We start from the raw sequence: 17,423 nt of genomic DNA on the forward strand, positions 1-17,423 counted from the left end.
CTTAAAAAACTTGGAGCCAACCGTATGCACTGTTTCCATGAACCTATCGCTATACTAGTCCATATCATTGTAGCCAGGCATTCGAAGTGGTTTTGCAATTCGAGCTGTAAATTTTCAGGGTTATGGATATGAACAGGTTTTAGACGGAGCATAAGTCTTATCATCTGATGTAAACTAAATTACATTTAAAGCATGTATCAGCAGTTTTAGAAACAGAACTGTTATCTATAGCAGTCCTGTTTGATGGTTAATAGAACATTCTTAGTTAGTATCGGGAAGACTCTGTTCAATGAATTGTAAAGCAAGTTAAATCTCTCTTCGATATAAGCTTCAACCTTCCAATAACTTCCTATGAACCTGTTCGAAAGAAACCTTTGCCACACATAAGAAGCGTTAAAAACTAGCCATTGAGAACAGGGAGGTAAGTAGTCCAAGTAATGCTCAATTGAATATTTCCTCAAAGTTCATTTGAAATATACCGAACTCGATTGGTTTAAGATCTGGATAGACTACCTGTTACTAAACTATCGAATACAGAATAGAACACGCGAAGATAGCAGTAACCTTAGGGTTCATCTTGTTAGCAGTTATTACTCATTATTCTTATCCTTTTTCATTGTTTTGTATAATTTTATATAATCAAATAAAAACACATCACTTAGGTATGTGATGTTTATTCATTACTCTATGTATTACAGTAATTGTCTATGGGTAAATTGTTTTTGGTTTTCATAAATCAATTTTGCACTGACAATTGACGGTAGAGACAAACGATTTGTGTTATTTACGTATTTCAGATAGTTGTGGTTGTACTAATCATGGGTAAAATATATTAACATAAAAAAATTATGAAATATTTTATGTATAAGTATATTATTAAGTTTTATTAGTGTAGTTCATTTTCAAGATGGGTAATAGAAAAGAGAATTTAAAAAAATCATTAGGCATTTCAGTGTACCCGTGGAGTTCAGGTGAGAAATATTGTTTATTTTGGTATATTAACATTTAGTATTGTTCTTTTGTCATGAAATAGAATCTGTGTTTTCTATAAAAGTTGTGCTTTTTAAGCGTTTTAAGCTAGAATAGTCTTCCATACTTCATTAGTATTTTCATTAAATTATATATATGTGTATAAAATTATCCTCCGATTAAGTTACTTCTACCGACAATACGTGAGAACATTCAACACAAAACTTTGAGATGGTAGGTAATCAAAATCTTACTCCCTTAAAAATTTATCACTTCATCCAGCCTCTACTGGCATTGTACAACTATATTCTAGCGTCTAAGAAATTCCTCGTCTTGATCAGGAGTTAGTGGGTGTGTTGCAAGTGTTATATAGTCACGGCAGATATCTGCCGTGCGGCGGTCGCCGAGGACCCCGTTCTAGTGCTCGTGCTCTCCAACCGTTGTCTCGCTCTCTTCTACATCCCCACGAGGTGGAAGGAGGCAGTTGTTGTGACTTTGAGGAAGCCGGATAAGGAAGACCCGAAGTCCTACAGGCCCATCGGACTTTTGCCCATCCTGGGCAAGGTCCTGAAAGAGATGATGGTTCACAGGATCCAGTGGTACACTGCGACTTACATCAGTTGCCACCAATACGGCTTTATGCCGCAGAGGTGTACCGAAGACTCCTTATATGTCCTGGTCTAGCATCTATAAACTCGGTTGAAGGAGAATGCTGGTATCATTGGACATAGATGGAGCCTTCGATAACGCCTGGTAGCCTGCTATAAGGTGCAGACTGGCAGACACTCGCTACCCCGCGAATCTGCGGCGCCTTGTCGACAGCTACTTTAGCGACCGCAAGGTGTCCGTACGGTACGCGGGGCCAGAGTGGGCCTGAAGACCACCAAGAGGTGTGTGCAGGAATCCGTAGGCGGCCTAACGTTCTGGACCCTCCTCATCAACCCCCTCTTGGAGGAGATGGGGAAGACCGGGACACACTGCCAGGTGTTCGCAAACATCGTGCTGGTTTTCTCGGGGCAGAAGGCACAGGGTATCTCTAGTAAGGCCAACGAAGTTTCGCCCATGTACATAGGTGGGGAGTCAAAAGCAAACTTAGGTTCGCCCCTCACAAAACAAAAGTGATGGTGCTAACCAATAAGTTGAAGTACGACAATCCACTTCTGAAAATGGTAGGTGTGCCGCTCGGCCTTTCTAGGGAGTTCTGGATACTCAAATCAACTCAACTGATGATAGGCTCACGTTCAACAGCCATGTAAAGAACGTGAGCAGGAAAGCCCAGGGCCTCTGTCGCCAGCTGTGCTCGGCCGCTAAGGTATCTTGGGGTCTGAACACGGAGGTGATCAAAACGATGTATCTGGCGGTGCTCGAGCCGACTATTTTATATGCAGCGAGTGTATACACGCTGGTGGCTACGAAGCTGCTTGGGCGCAGTCAAAAGGGGCTTCGCTCAGAAGACTGTGAGGACCCGCAGGACCGCTTCCCTGCACTCTGCCCTTATTCTTGCCGGGCTGCTTCCGCTACAGCTTAGTCTGAGAATGCTTGACGTATGGAATAGGATATATATTGAAGGTCCGACGGCACCGACAACGCGGAAATTCTTCCCGCAAGCCATCTCAGCCTACCGCGTGCTCCGCAGTGTCGAGATGGACGCGGTCTTCGCACGATCATGTGAAAGGATAACAGAAGAGCATGGAAATAAAAAAGAAAAGAAAGTGAATCGTTAAAAGATAAAATTGTCCCTGTCCCATAAATAAGATGGAAGGGGAATGAGAGGCTACCAATAGGGGGGGCTAAGTGTTATATAGTTCCAGATCGAAACATTTCTCGCTTGCGAAGGTGCTAATGCGTGATGCAAGGTGCGACCATAAACATTAATGATCCAATTTGTAGATTGTGGTTAAACATTTTTATATTTATGTATTGTGATAGTTTCATAAATGTCATAGTATAAAATATCTGTTTTAACTTGGAATTAATCAAATTTTGAAGGTAAACTTAGCAAAACTTACTGATTGGCCTCATATATTCTTAATGTAACTATAAATATTCAATAAATGCATGAAAAATGAATATTTTATTTATCTTAGTGATATGGATATTTCCAAAAGTTATATTTCAATGAAATCTTAATAAAATATTATAAATATAATTACAATATCTTTTGTTATCAGATGATGAAGATAATGGTTCTCCAGCAGGTGATATCCTATTTCGACGGGCAATTGAACCTGATATTCACACTGATGTGATGTATCCAGAACTACGTAAATACTTTTTGTCTAATACTAGTGTTATCATTTACATCCTAAGTTCAAACAGTTTTTGCTAGAACATGTCAATATACTTATTTTGGGATTATTTTTTTATTTATTTTGTTAATTATGTTTTGATTACAGTTAATGGTTCAGAATTTCTATGATTTTGTTTTATTTTGTTAGATAAGTTATATATATATTTATTTCTTTTTAAGAGTCTGCTGAGATACCAATACAATTTTTGTAAATTATAGGAATAAAGTTAAATCAAATTAAAATTAAACATTAAATCAATATAAAATGATTATGAAATGGCACTATTTCATATTACAGTTTATAAATCTTCTCTAAAAAGTGTTCATCTTGAGATTGATTATTCTTGAAGTGATTATTTGTCAAACTTCTGCTTAATTTAAGCATAATACATTCAGTTAAGTTTTTTTCTGCTAATAATAATGTCCAGTCTTTCAGTATTGTCACTAGGTTTGATTTTAATCATTGAACCTAAATATGTTATTTTAGGAATGCCAATGTCACCCCATGCATCAGGGCAAGGATCAGTCACAAGGTTGGAAAGGGATCAGTTCTGGTCAATGTTGAATAATAGTCCAAGCAGAATAACTCCATCAACAAACCCAAGGACTGTGAAGCCACCTCGTCCTACATCACATGTGTATGTATAATTTTATTTTGAAACCATTGCACAATTTAACCTTCTAATTTTTCATTCAATTCTCTTTTTAATTATATCTTTAAAATTAACTATGGTTTGAGTATTCTTATTTATTAAACTTCATTTTCTGAATAAAGTTAAGCAGACGAATTTGCAAAATTTTTATTTATTTTATCCTTATTGAAAATTTATTAAATTGTTAGTATATATATAAATTTTTCTGTGACGAATAGCACAATTCCCTTTGTGAGAGATATATTACTTCGTAAATTTTTGTATTGTGGGAGGGATTTTTAATGTACTTCATTAAAGACCTAAATAACATTTTTCTCATAAATATTACAAATAATGCGCAAAGAGTAAAATTAACGAATTGGCATCTAATTGTCTTTTTAACTTTAAACAATGGTTAACTGCTTAAGTTGCGGGTCTCGAATTTTTGTTTAAAATTATGTGGAGAATTGGATTACTGTTTAAATATTAAATGGATGTTGGTGTCCATAATGCAATGGTATTTTAGACAATTTAATCAAAAACTTGTTAACTTTTTTAATGTAGTAAAAAAATAATTTAGATGAATTGACCTGAAATTATTTCTTTAACTTATAATTCATCATAAAATAAAGCAATTCAGTTGATCAGAAATATTTTTCAGGAGGGGTTTCATGCTCAAATCGCCGTCTGACGAGATGTGCCGTCCCTTTTCCTCAGTGGCTATGAAGCGGATCTTCTCATTAGAGAAGTTTAGTCGCAGTGTGGACAACTATCGCCATGGTAAGCTATGTACAATGAAAAAACATTTTTATTAATACCAATTATAATAGTATCTCTTAAAATTATAACTACAAAAAGTTTGTTACAAATTTTCTTCTGTCAAAGTAATCGTAAATTTACACAAATTTAAATTATATTAATTTTAGTGGGTTTTTGGAAATCTCAAATAATAAAATATTGCATTTGTTGTTAATCGTCATTGTCGTAAATCATTATTTTAACTACCATGTGTCCTTTATATAATGATCCGTGAATATAACATGGGTTGAAATTGGTAGATAATTGAAGTGCCTTGGTCATTGCTTGAAGGTCAAGTATCTGGAATATCTCTACTATCTTATGATTGGTACCCCATCTGTTAAATGAGTTGAATTTGCACTCTTATTAAAACTATAATAAAATAACTCAAAAGCTATTCTGCATGTTGCAAATGGCGAAAAGTTTAGTAAAGAAATATCTTCAATGAAATTTTGTGCTATGTGTTATTATTAATTTGAATGTTCGTATTTCTTTTATTTGTAAAGAAAACGTGCGTTCAGTGACACCGATGGACTTAACAGCAAGTTTCGGAAGATTCAAAAGGAACAATCCGTCAAACGCAGTGCTGCCTATCTTTGGTGGTGCCAGAAGTATGTGTATATTATATTATTTAGTTAATATATATACAATATGCAGTGGTAACCTATTTTAATATCATTTAGCATTGCCGCTTAGGAGTGAAGACAGCAGGCCCGATAATTGTAATCGATCCAAAAATTCAACCCTTGAATGAAATTGCTAAACGCAAACAGAGCGCAATCCCTAGCGCTTGGAAATCGGCGGATCTTTGTTCAACATCCTAATATATTCTACATAACGATTTTAGTTAAAACCATAATCTGATAATAGCTACTGAATGATCCAAAGTTTGGTCTTCTCCATTCTTCTAATAAAAATGTAGTTTAAAAAGGCTACTCATTTAAATTTCAGATAATCACCATTACGGCAGTAATGCGTCTATTGCTAGAAATTGACTTTCCCCACGGATTTTTAAAAAGACCACTTGAAAGCAGTCCGCATCCAACATTATCCAACTAGTTTATAAAATTCGTCTGTTCATATCCAGATACAGCCTTAAAAATATAAAAATATTTATAGTTCATGTTTATTTAAAAATACAAAGAAGATAGTCATTTTATAATATATATATATATATATATATATATATACTTCTGTAATTTGATTTTTTATATATATATTGATTCTAAATATATGAATAATTAAATCAATTCTATATGGTTGCCAATCAGAAAATCATTCTATGTACATACACACATATATAAAAATAAATAGTTGTATCTGTGAAAAGCAGCAGTAGTAAAGTGGCACTGTGTGTGCGGCAGATATCCCGGGGACATTGGACAGCGGCAGCTCCGCCGAGGAACCGCAGCCCTCCACGAGCCGCACGGCGCAGGACATTCCCGACGAAGCTCGCCACGTAATAGACGTCAACGAATCTGATAATGGTAAGAACGAATACACGAATCTTATGTACAATAACGTTGTAACGAGTGAAACTTTTGCGGCAGATGCAAAGTGATGAAAACAATCTTATTCTTTGAAGATATCGAACAGCCAGCACCGAGTGCGCTGTCACCACTTGCTGCTGTGGGTGATGTTACTGATGGTGTAACAGACAATGCGGAGGGTAAGTTCTTATAGACAAATTCAATTAAATTAAAAAAAGATTTAATTTGCAGTATATAAAATTATTATTATCATCATCATCATCAAGATGGCCGATACACGCCTACCGTAAGGCATAGGCCTCAGCCAAAGATCGCCACGATGGTCTTGCACTGCTCGATGGACAGACTTCCCGCAATCTTGACTATGTTATCGGTCCACCTAGTGGGGGTTTACGGTCCCAACGGATTGCAAATATTATACGCAATGAAAATGTGCAAGATGAAAATTAAAAATGGTTTTATTTCGCAGCCGAAACATCACCAGTCCCTGTGTCACTGGTGTTGGAATTGCCGCAAGGGGATGCTCCAAAAGAGGAGGCATCGAATGAACAGACCTCAGAGACTGGTGATAACATTCTCGTAAGTTCTCCAAGTCCTCACTAATATGTGCATTAGATTGTAGTTATATATTAAATTGATGTTTGTAATTATCAAAAGTTCAATTTCCATGACTCTTATGTACTAGAAAAAAACTATACTATGAAAAACCTGAAAATCAATAAAAATGTCAAAATTTTCATGTCAAATTTCAATGAAAATCAGTAAATGCGCCTGCACCAAAGTTTTAAAGTGAATTTCATGCAAATTCTAAATATAAATATTGTTAAAACAATCATAGAATTACCATTTTTACTTTACTTATCACTTACTACTTTTTATATTATTTACCAAAAAATAATGTTGAAATATTTCTTGTCCACAATGCAATATCTACAAACAGTCAATGTAAATAATTTTTGTTTATGTACTACAAAAATAACATTGAAATAATATTTTTAGGCGGGCACTTCGGCCACGCCCTCAACGACTGGACAGAAGCGTACAGTCAAAAGAAAAAGAGATGGTAAGATATAAGAGAGTCCACTTCGATAGCACGCAGCGATCCTCCGCGACCTCTCCTTTCGCGACCAGCGCTGCCCGCTCGTGCCCGACCGTTCGATTACGCCGCTAGCCAGCCGCTATCGCAACAGTTCGGATCGTGAAAAGTGCCGCGCTCTCCGGTCGAACGCCCGCCCGCTCACCCGTCGCGCGCTATCGCATTCCCGCTCGGGAGCGGGGTCCGTGTCTCGCGCGGCTCGACAACTTCGGTCGGCCCCCGCGTGGGCCTAGTGTTGCTAGGATAGTTAGCTTCGGTAGAGAACGTCTTATCATAGATAGGATTCTCTTAACTGTAACCACATTGTTTCTATTCAACTTAGTGAAAGTTTGTACACAACAATGCCCGGCAACGGGGGCTAACTCTCTGCCGCGCACCGTCGCCCGGCACATACGGTATCCTCATTGTTACGGTCGACCGTAACTGGCGCGTGTACCTGCACACAAAGCCCGCCCATCTCCCTGCTGCCGAGCAGGGCGACCACGTGTTTTAAAAAACCGTAAGTACACAACAACAATTAAAAACTTTACAAAACCAAACTAAAATCACCATGTCCCTCCAGCAACTCACCGTTTGCTAAGAGGCACCCAGACCTGTGGGCAGCGCACATCGCTGCCACCAGGTACAACACCGACTCCCCGCTTCCCCCGATGCCCCCGCCACCCACAGGGGTGCGACTCCCGCGCCCCTTTCCGCCTCCCCGTGCCTCCCCGTGCCCCACCGTCGTCCCAAGCGACTGCGGCTCGCGCTCGGGCATAGACACGGAAACCGAGATAGAGATAGATAACTCCATGCGGGGCTTCATCCTTGTTAAGGGCAAGCGCAAGAGGGCACAACGCCCCCCCAAGGCCACCGAGGCCGTTTCCTCGGGTGACGAGTCACCCCCCCCCTCGCTCGTGTCAGCCTGGGCGAAGCCTATTTACCCGTCCCGCACAGGGACTCGCATGCCCCGGCAGTCGCACCCTCCGTGCCCCAACCTAGAGCCCCGCCCTCTGCGCCCGTTAAGAGCATAGCCCCGGTATCTTGCGTCCCTTTCGGTCTTCCTTTCACGGGTAAACACTCGAGAAATTCTCGAGTTTGCGGCCAAATTTAAAGCCGCTAAAGGCGGAGCGAAGCTGCTCGTGCTCTCCGAGTACGAGCACCATAGAGGAAGACTTCCCGTAAGCCCTCCTCCACGTATTCACGGACACTGATCCGCACTCTTTGGACTCTTGTTTGTTGTCGCCGAGCTTGAGTTTAAAGGTCGCATCAAACCCTCCTCCATCGTTGTCGCCTACTTCAACATAGATGGCATCGCCTCTAAAAAAGACGAGATCGCGCACTACCTATTAAAACATAACATCGACGTTTTACTATTGCAGGAGACGCATCTCAAACCGTCCTTGCGCGACCCGAATATCGCGAACTATCATCTCATAAGAAACGATAGAGTTCCAAATACGGGCGGAGGAACCTTAGACCTAGATTAGCACTCACAGGCTACCCTCCGCTTATACTGGTCTCTGCCTACCTCTCTCCCCAGAAACCACTCTTCCCCGCGGACCTCCTAACACTTACATCTCTGGGTCCATCTGTCCTGATTGCAGGCGACTTCAATTGCAAACACGTCAGCTGGAACCCCGGATGTACCAATATAAACGGGTCAAAGCTCCTCAGCTTATCTGAAGAATTTAATTTTGCCATTATGGCCCCGCCGGCACCCACCCGGTTTTCCATACACAAACCCACTCACAGGACGTCTACTCTAGACTTAGCCCTTTTTAAAAACGTCGCGTTACTAGTCAGATCATTCGATGCGCTTCACGAATTCGAACCTGACCACAGGCCGGTCCTTCTAAAACTGGGCCAGTTTGCTAGCGAGGCCCCTGTTACCAAAACTTGCGTCAACTGGCATAACCTTGAAGTCAAACTCAAGGATATGAACTCCCAGCACTTCTCTAGTATACCTAACTCAATCGAATCGCCGGTCGAAGCGCTTTAGGCGATCTTGTCTTTCACGAATCACATCCAATCAGCCGCCGAAGATTCCACCCGGAGGATAGTCGTCAAACGTAAGTTTGTCAACGCTCTTTCGGAGAATATTCGACGGCTTATTAGAACAAAGAATAAGGCGGTGAGACTTTATGATAGATACAGGACCGACGAAAATAAACTTCGTCTTTGCAACTTACAAAGGCTGGTCAAAGAACAGCTGGCGGAAAATAGAAACAATAGGGGGGATGCGCGGCTTAGAGACCTCGAGCCTTCCAAAGTTGCCTTCTGGTAACTGGCTCTGTGTATCAAAGCAGACAAAATTAACCCCACCCCTCCACTCTTACGCGACACCGACAACTCCCTCGCTTTCGATGACATCGACAAGGTTGAATGTTTGGTTGACAGCATGGAGAACCAATGCACTCTCTCAACCACTCCAGTGAACCCACGACATCGACGCGCGGTAGAAAACGAGGTCGGAAGCCGGTCGGTACAACCTCCTTCCAGACCAGACATCCCTCCCGTAACCTCTGACGAGGTCACTGACCCATTTAAGGGTAATGAAAAATAAATCAGCCCCCGGCCCTGGCGGCATCTCCAACAGGGTTCTCAAAATGCTCCCTCCCCACCTCATACTCCTTGTCTCGATTTTTAATTCTCTCATCGCAAGCTGCACTTTTCCTAACACCTGGAAGGAAGCAGTTGTGACAGGAATTAAAAAACCGAACAAACCACCCAACCTTCCAACTTCATACCGTCCTATTAGTTTGCTCAGCACTCTGGGTAAACTATATGAGCGCGTACTGCTCAAGCGCCTTCAGCAGGTTTCCCACGATCTTCGTCTCATCTTTGACGAACAATTCGGATTCCGCGCTCACCATTCTTGTGTCCACTAAGCCCACTGATTCACGGAACTCAGTTTAGCTGGTTTCGCAAAACTCCGCTCTCTAACCACGAGCGCTGTGCTATTTGACATCGCCAAGGCATTCGATAAGGTCTGGCACAACTTATTGTATAAGCTGTACAAAATAGGTGTGCCCGATCGAGTTGTCAAGATCATAGAAGCCTTCTTATCCAATCGTGCTTTTAGATATCATTTAGACGGCACTCTATCCTCCCCCCGCCCCCTCAGGGAAGGCGTCCCTCAGGGCTCCTGCCTATCCCCGCTGCTTTTCTCGCTATACACCAGCGATACACCTATCGACTCGAAGGTCAACCTAGCCCTCTTCGCGGACGACACAGCGCTCTTCGCCACAGACAAACACGCAGCCACTCTAACACGCCACCTCCAACGCGCAACCAATCGACTAGGCGAATGGTTTCGCAAGTGGCGCATAGACGTGAACCCTGACAAAAGTCAGGCGATCGTCTTCAAACTATCCCGTTAAGATAGAAATAGGCTCGGTCAAAACCCGGGCGGCATATCCCTCTACGGTCGTGCTATCCCCTGGACGAAAACCGTTAAATACCTATGTGTCACCTTTGACACTAGGCTACTATTTCACGGGCACACGAGCCTAGTCGCAAACAAAGCCCGCGCCGTACTGTTCAGGTTTTACCCCCTCCTCAGCCCATCAAGTAAGTTGTCCCTCTGACATAAACTCCTCCTCTATAAAACCTGTGTAAGACCAATCACTTACGCAAGCGTAGTCTTCGCCCACGCCCTGCGCACGTACTACAACCCTTACAGACGTTACAGAACCGCTTCACCAGGCTCTCAACCGGTGCCAAGTGGTTCCAACGTAACATTGATCTCCACAGTGACCTCCAACTAGAAACCGTCCAAGAGTTCTTCCAGGCTTGCTCAAAGGCAGACTTCGCGAAGGCCCCTTCCTACCCCAACTCCCTCATAGCGAACTCCACTCGCTACACCCCCGGCACTTCCTTCAGAAACCTCGTGTCCTAAAGACGTCCTTACTGATCCTATCGCAGGGTTCCCACAATCCACTCGCCACACACCGCACGTTTTAAACACTCACCACACTGCAAGCGATAACTCACCATCTACAACAACCACTCCACTGGCGACCGCTCACCGCACGAAAACACGCGTGCGATGCACAAAGATCACTCACCATACTTCCTACCGTCCGTTACGTAAATGGCGTCGGCCTTCCGGCGCCGCCACCGCGAACAGAGTGGGCGATCCGAGGTAGGATTAGCATCCTTCCTTAGATTGCCGAGTGGTCCACGCTGCCGTCCACACTTAACTCCTCACTCAGTACACTTCAGCAACACTGACCAGACATGCGCGCTAGCCGCGAGTTCTGACGGTCAGCTGGGACGCGCTGGGTTTGTGTCCTCGAGGGCTGGCGGGCCGAGCCCCGCTGCTTCTATCTCGCGGCCACTACCTTTGTGACTTCCTCGTCTCCTCGCCGATTACTGATACGGGTTCGGAAACTCGAATCTTGTAAATTTTTATAAAGTTCACGGACCCCTCCGTTCCGTGAACTCGTTTCCGATGAAGCTGTAAAAGCCGCAAGGCTAACAGCAAAAACTTCACTTGAGACAATAGACAATATATATAAGTACATTCATCGTAAATTTTATTGCCATGAACATAAGACTACATGTTGCTAGTGTATTGTGCAATAGGGTAAAAAGCATGCACAATATAGGATTAAGTAAAGAAGAAGTAAAAAGAATAGTAAAAAAATAAGGAAAAACCAAAGGTAGCGGCAGAAGTTTTAAAAGGTGTAAAATCTATTTATACTGGAACATAATGCAACCAAATAAAGATAAATAGATGTAAGATATTGTGGAACGTAAATGTAATATGGGGCCATGTTGTTTATATATTTATACAAATGATGAAGAAGATTGGAGCAAGGGTACAGAATATTGGCTTAAGATATAACATATGTCTAATGTCAAAACTATTGTAGACAATGTTGAAGGACAGTCCGATGTACAAATTGGTTGCTGAAACCATTTATATTTATTCTTTACTTCCATTTATTTATATTTTATTGTTACCAGGTCGCAGAACAAAGGCTTATCATGAGACTCGTATTTAATAATGGATTTTATTTCAGTGCATGGCAATTATGAACCGTATACTGTGAAAGAATTCAATCAAGTAAGTACAGGCCAGGGTAGCTTTTACATTTAACTTTAATCAGTGAAAATTCAATAGTTTTTCCTAAAAAAAAATTTCACCAAGTATTGCTCAGTATGCTGCATAGATTTAACATGTTTTTTTTTTGTCTAAAATTTAAAGACAATTTTGGTATAACTTAAAATTTAGTGCAAAATATAGACTATACTTCCCGTGATATTGAAAAAATGTCAAAACTATATTGCGCCAATAATCATACGATGTCTGAGAAATTCTTGGGTCCAAAACTAAACAAATTCTACCTAACCATCTGATTTAAGGTTTTATTTACTTAATTACATTTTAAGAAGAGCTTTCAGATAAATGATTTATTATTAGTCTGTAAATCATGTAAATTAAAATTAAAACAAATATTTAAACTTAATTAAGCTTTAAGTTTACTGATAACAAGCCTAAAAGTAATAGATAATAATAATCTTAATATAGGTAAGGATAGAACAGACAATGAAAACAATAAAACGAATAAACATTACAAAGAGTAGTTTGAGTTCAATATTGTGTTGTTAACTTATACATTGTGAATAAAAAAATAACATAGATATTTTGCGGTTGACAAAAAAGTAGTCCAGAATAAATTAATGTTTAATTACACGTAACCTCATAAAATTTACTTGCACTGTATAACATTTTGTTAACATTACTCTTGTCTTAGCATCGCCGGGTTTGTGTAAGTCACTTTTCTACGCAAAAACTGTTCATAGTCAATATTATCACTAGCAAGGTTCAATAATAGAACGTAAGAATTTCTTTTGTACAACCTTAACCTTTAACTGTGGACGCGCGGTCTCATAGACCGCTTGCAGTTTGTAATTTTTGAGTTTACACCTTTCCCCTTGCTCCCCGCGTTTAATGCTTTCAGTAGCTTTAGTTTTAGCGCTGAAACGTATGTTGAGACGAGAAGTTGTGTCGGCGGCCACAAATTAGCTGAGTTATTTTACTTTATACTTGAACCGCGGTCTGTCAGACCGCACGTCCACGTTTCCTGCGTAAATAATATAAACGATGATTTTGTTTATTTTATTGTTTTATGTTATTTTCATTCAAAATGTTAATGAATATTGAACGAGGAGCTGGCCTATGCTCATTTTATATCGCATTCTTGACTTGTGTGGTATAAATGCTCATGTACTACACAATGAGCACCAGAGCAAAAAAATAGAAAGAGGAGTATTCCTTAAAAAAATAGCACGATCTTTAGTCGTTCCGCATATGCAAAGACGAGCAATAAAACCAAGTATTTCAAACGAATTGAAAATGACAATGAGGCGAGTTTTATTATGGCCAGATATGCTCCTAGATGAACCCCCTAGCCAGGAGAGTAGTGATTCATTGAAGCGAAAAACATGTCGTTTTTGTCCACCAAAACTAAAGAGAAAGTCCAATTACACTTGTATAAGTTGTAGGCAGGTCATATGTTTACAGTGTTCCAAACCCTTGTGCAAGGACTGCCAATAATTTTAAACAATTGGACCAATGTCAAAAATTTTGTATTTTAATTTGAGTAGACTTTTATTTGTTTTTATATAAGGTTAAACCTTATATTTATAGTTTTGATTGTTATTTTTTCTAAAAAGTTTAATTCATTCGAGTTTTTCGTCCTAAAATTGATCTCTAGTAAATGTATGCCAAAAAGTGCCTTTAATTGTTAGTATGCTTTATTTTATTTACAAATAAAGAAAGATTGATTAAAAGCCTTGAAATTATTTAATTTCAATATACCTAAAAAACATTAAATACAAAAGTGTGCAAATAAAATTGATATTTACGTAATATTTGGACTTCAGAACATAGCGGTCCGAGAGACCGCGCGTCCATGGTAGTGTGACAAAAAAATGACGTCCATAGTTAAAGGTTAATAAGAGCTGTATGTTTATAATTGCGTCAATAATCGTACGATTATACTGTGACTTGTGTGAGAAAGTTTAATTGATAGAGTTTTAAAAGTTTTACTTAGCGTGCTGAATTCTAATTTTGATTTATTTCAATTCATAGTCCCTGTTGCGCTTGCTGGAGTGCCCGGTGTGCTTGGACTGGATGGAGCCGCCTATGTCGCAGTGTCGGCGCGGGCATCTGGTGTGCGGGTGCTGCCGTTCGCGTCTGACCGCCTGTCCTGTCTGCCGCACTGCCTTCTCCTCAGTGAGGAACCGCGCCATGGAAGGGGTCAGTGTGCAATTAGACTAATGCATTAATAGATAACATATATTTACACACTCTTGTTTTGAGTATACATGAAGCCACGTATTCTTCAGTTCTTCCAATTTTTGACACGTCACTAAGTGAAAAGACTGGCTATCGCTGTCTAATCCAATAACCATCAGAGGGGTTCTTGGCGGTCACTTTAACAATATTCTTGACACAGCAGTTACAGCAATTTATTCCCAAGCTTGTTTTAAGCGATTATAGTATAACTTACGAAAACTATAATAGACCTTTTTTACAAATTAAATTTTATGGAGTTCTTAAATTGATTACAAGATTATTTAGAGACATTGTATAAGAGTGTATTTTAATACCGTACACAGTTGCCAACAAAACAGTTACCAATTTTATACACGCTTAGAGATAGGTAGGCTTTTCTTTATTTATAGTGTTAATTTTATGTACACCACCATTTTTTTTATATTCTTATGTACATAAGATCAGAAGCTTATAAATACGTTACTTATAAAATCGGCGCCTACAATTTTTACATGGCTGTGGAATGCACTACGTAGTGTCATTACATTTTCTTCGCTTAATTTTTCTCAAAGAGAGTCGTACTGTTTTGACATATATGTTTAATAAATGAAATACTTGGTTGTTATTGGACGAACAGGTGGCAGAGATGTTGCGCTACCCATGCCGGCATGGGTGCGGGCTGGAGGTGCGACTACGGAGACGGGCTACGCATGAGGCTAGCTGCAGCTCGCGTCGCTACCGCTGTCCCGCGCCGCCCTGCGCCGAGCGGCAGCCGCTGCCACTGCACGAACTGCACACTCACCTCAAGGTGCATACCCCATCCAATAACTCGCAACTAGTTGATCGCGTCGCCATCATAGTGAGCGATCGTTGGTACTCTGTAAATTGGTAAAAAAGTTTCTAGCGGCCAAAGCCGAGACTTCCCAAGGAACTTCGCAACCTTAAAAGTTCTTAGCCTAAGCGACCCCAGCACTTTGCGCCTTTGAACCAGTGATTGCAGCATTCCGACTTGGACTGTTGCTATTTACTCTCATTATGCATGTGTTTAGGACAATGAGTGTGGTGTATTTTTGTAGATAGCATTATCTAAAATCTTTATCTAGTTATTTTGGTGCCTCTATTTATTATTAAAAGTTACACTTATATTCTATATATAAAACGCATTAACTGATAAAAACCGCATAATTTGTTTGTTAAAAGCATTTATTTTAAATTGTTTCCTATTCAATTAAACTAAAAAATCCATGAAATCATTCTGATACAATTTTGTACATAAAATGAAAACTTCCAGACCAAGCACCCGGCACTAGTGAAGAGCGGCAACTTGCACAAGTTCTCAATGAAGATGAACTGCAAGCAGCAGGACACGTGGCTGGTGCTGGCCGCGCAAGAGCTTTTCCACCTTCGCATCGACGTCGACATCCGCACGTGGGGTGTGGTCGTCTACGTCGCTTACATCGGCCCCAAATGCAATGCTGGCAATTTCACCTACGAGGTAACACTCCCCCCCAACAAGTCAATCAGCAAATCAGCGTACTCGTCTTCCAGAGTAACACAATACATTCTTTCCAGCATTTCTCTAATTTTCGATGCAATTTTGTGTAATACTACTCTGTACTCGAAATAATTTGGAACATACAATAATTTTGTTTACAATATTAGTTTTGGAGCGACTCGCCGTTCATATTGTTGCCAGTGCATGTGTTTGTAATTTTTCCAGGTTACCGTAGTAGGACAACATAATCAGCGTAGGCTCGTGTACTCAAGAGTGACTCACAGCGATCTAGAAAGTTCCTCCCTGAACGTGTCGCGCCAAGACTGCTTCCACCTTACCCTCGATCAAGCTTTAAACTTCCTTAGAGTTAAAAACAAGCACTGCGAGCCCGATAAGTTCTTAGACTTTTATGTCGAAATAAGTAGACGGAAAGCGGGAGAACCTTCTAAAGAAGAGTCAGACACATAAACATACTTTTACCTGTTAATATATGATGGATATAAAAATAGGATACCATTGTCATAAGTTTTAGAATACTTGTAATATTAAGGGCGCGATTTACGTTAAAAACTCGCGATTTTGGGTTAAATTGTTATTGCTAAAGTATTATGTCTACATCTGTGTTTACTGCACATAGGACATTGCATATATATTTCACTGAATTCACCAGGTTTCTTCTTTAATGCAATAAAGTAATCTGAGAGAATTTAAAGAAAAAATATCGTTTTATGGATATACAGCTTAAATTGTAACAATGCATGTGCACATTATAGGTAATTTTTCATGGTGTTTAAAATTTGATAAACATTGTTTTACCACTTTTGCTAAATTATTTTATGTTGGCTACAGCCTATTCTTCAAATAATTATTGAAAAAATTATAAAACTCCTGTCATGTCAACATTATGATTTGTCAAACTATTTGGTCATGCAAAAAACACCTTTTCGTCTCCAATTTTGATGTTCTACAGAATATACTTTGATGATATACAGTATATTTTTACTTGTATTTTGCATGAACTGATTTTTCTATTATGGTAGCTTGTTTCATCATTATGGTTGGAATGTTAGACATTGATTGCTCAATAAAACAATATTATTAAGTTTATAAATATCGTAGTTTTAGGCTGGACCCATGAGAAATTAACAACTGTTTCTCAACCAAGTTTTGTAATTTTTACTCAATCATAGTAGGCATAGGGTTTTGCAAAAGTCATTTCTTTCATCGCAGTTTTGTAAATTTTATTACATACATTGAAATCATGATCTCCAGTAATATGGTTACTTGTACACATACATTTATAAATAAACTTACCTTTTTATCTCTTAAAATATTTGTATGTGCCGCCTTTTCCAATAAGAAATACAAGAAATAAACAAGATA

General features: G+C 39.8%; 1 protein-coding gene across 4 annotated transcripts; it reads left to right on the top strand.

Annotated features, from left to right (window-relative positions):
- Positions 1 to 765: 765 nt before the first annotated feature.
- LOC137930907 (E3 ubiquitin-protein ligase SIAH2-like) lies at positions 766 to 17,403 on the top strand. 4 transcript variants are annotated; one of them, XM_068774261.1, is made up of 14 exons: positions 766 to 971; positions 3,141 to 3,233; positions 3,747 to 3,897; positions 4,553 to 4,671; positions 5,196 to 5,300; positions 6,054 to 6,176; positions 6,275 to 6,358; positions 6,649 to 6,758; positions 7,179 to 7,242; positions 12,285 to 12,328; positions 14,360 to 14,527; positions 15,183 to 15,353; positions 15,837 to 16,040; positions 16,266 to 17,403. In XM_068774261.1, exons 1-14 carry the CDS (start codon positions 908 to 910, stop codon positions 16,506 to 16,508), a joined length of 1,743 nt encoding a protein of 580 aa, XP_068630362.1. In that variant the 5' UTR covers positions 766 to 907; the 3' UTR covers positions 16,509 to 17,403. The 4 variants fall into 4 exon arrangements, with proteins under 4 accessions (XP_068630362.1, XP_068630363.1, XP_068630364.1 ...); XM_068774264.1 differs by lacking the exon at positions 766 to 971 and adding an exon at positions 1,174 to 1,203; XM_068774262.1 differs by lacking the exon at positions 6,275 to 6,358.
- The last annotated feature ends 20 nt before the right edge of the window (positions 17,404 to 17,423 follow it).

The sequence above is a fragment of the Battus philenor genome, unplaced genomic scaffold (genome assembly GCF_028537555.1).
Source record: "Battus philenor isolate CCGP_79_NKW_IND1 unplaced genomic scaffold, ilBatPhil1.0.hap1 SCAF_7, whole genome shotgun sequence".
NCBI lineage: Eukaryota > Metazoa > Arthropoda > Insecta > Lepidoptera > Papilionidae > Battus > Battus philenor.

Bases quoted from the DNA above. Each gene is read 5' to 3' on its own strand.
- LOC137930907 (XM_068774261.1), top strand. From the start codon at position 908: ATGGGTAATAGAAAAGAGAATTTAAAAAAATCATTAGGCATTTCAGTG. The intron at 7,243-12,284 runs GTAAGATATAAG...ATTTTATTTCAG, and splicing joins AGTCAAAAGAAAAAGAGATG to TGCATGGCAATTATGAACCG. The intron at 12,329-14,359 runs GTAAGTACAGGC...TTCAATTCATAG, and splicing joins CTGTGAAAGAATTCAATCAA to TCCCTGTTGCGCTTGCTGGA.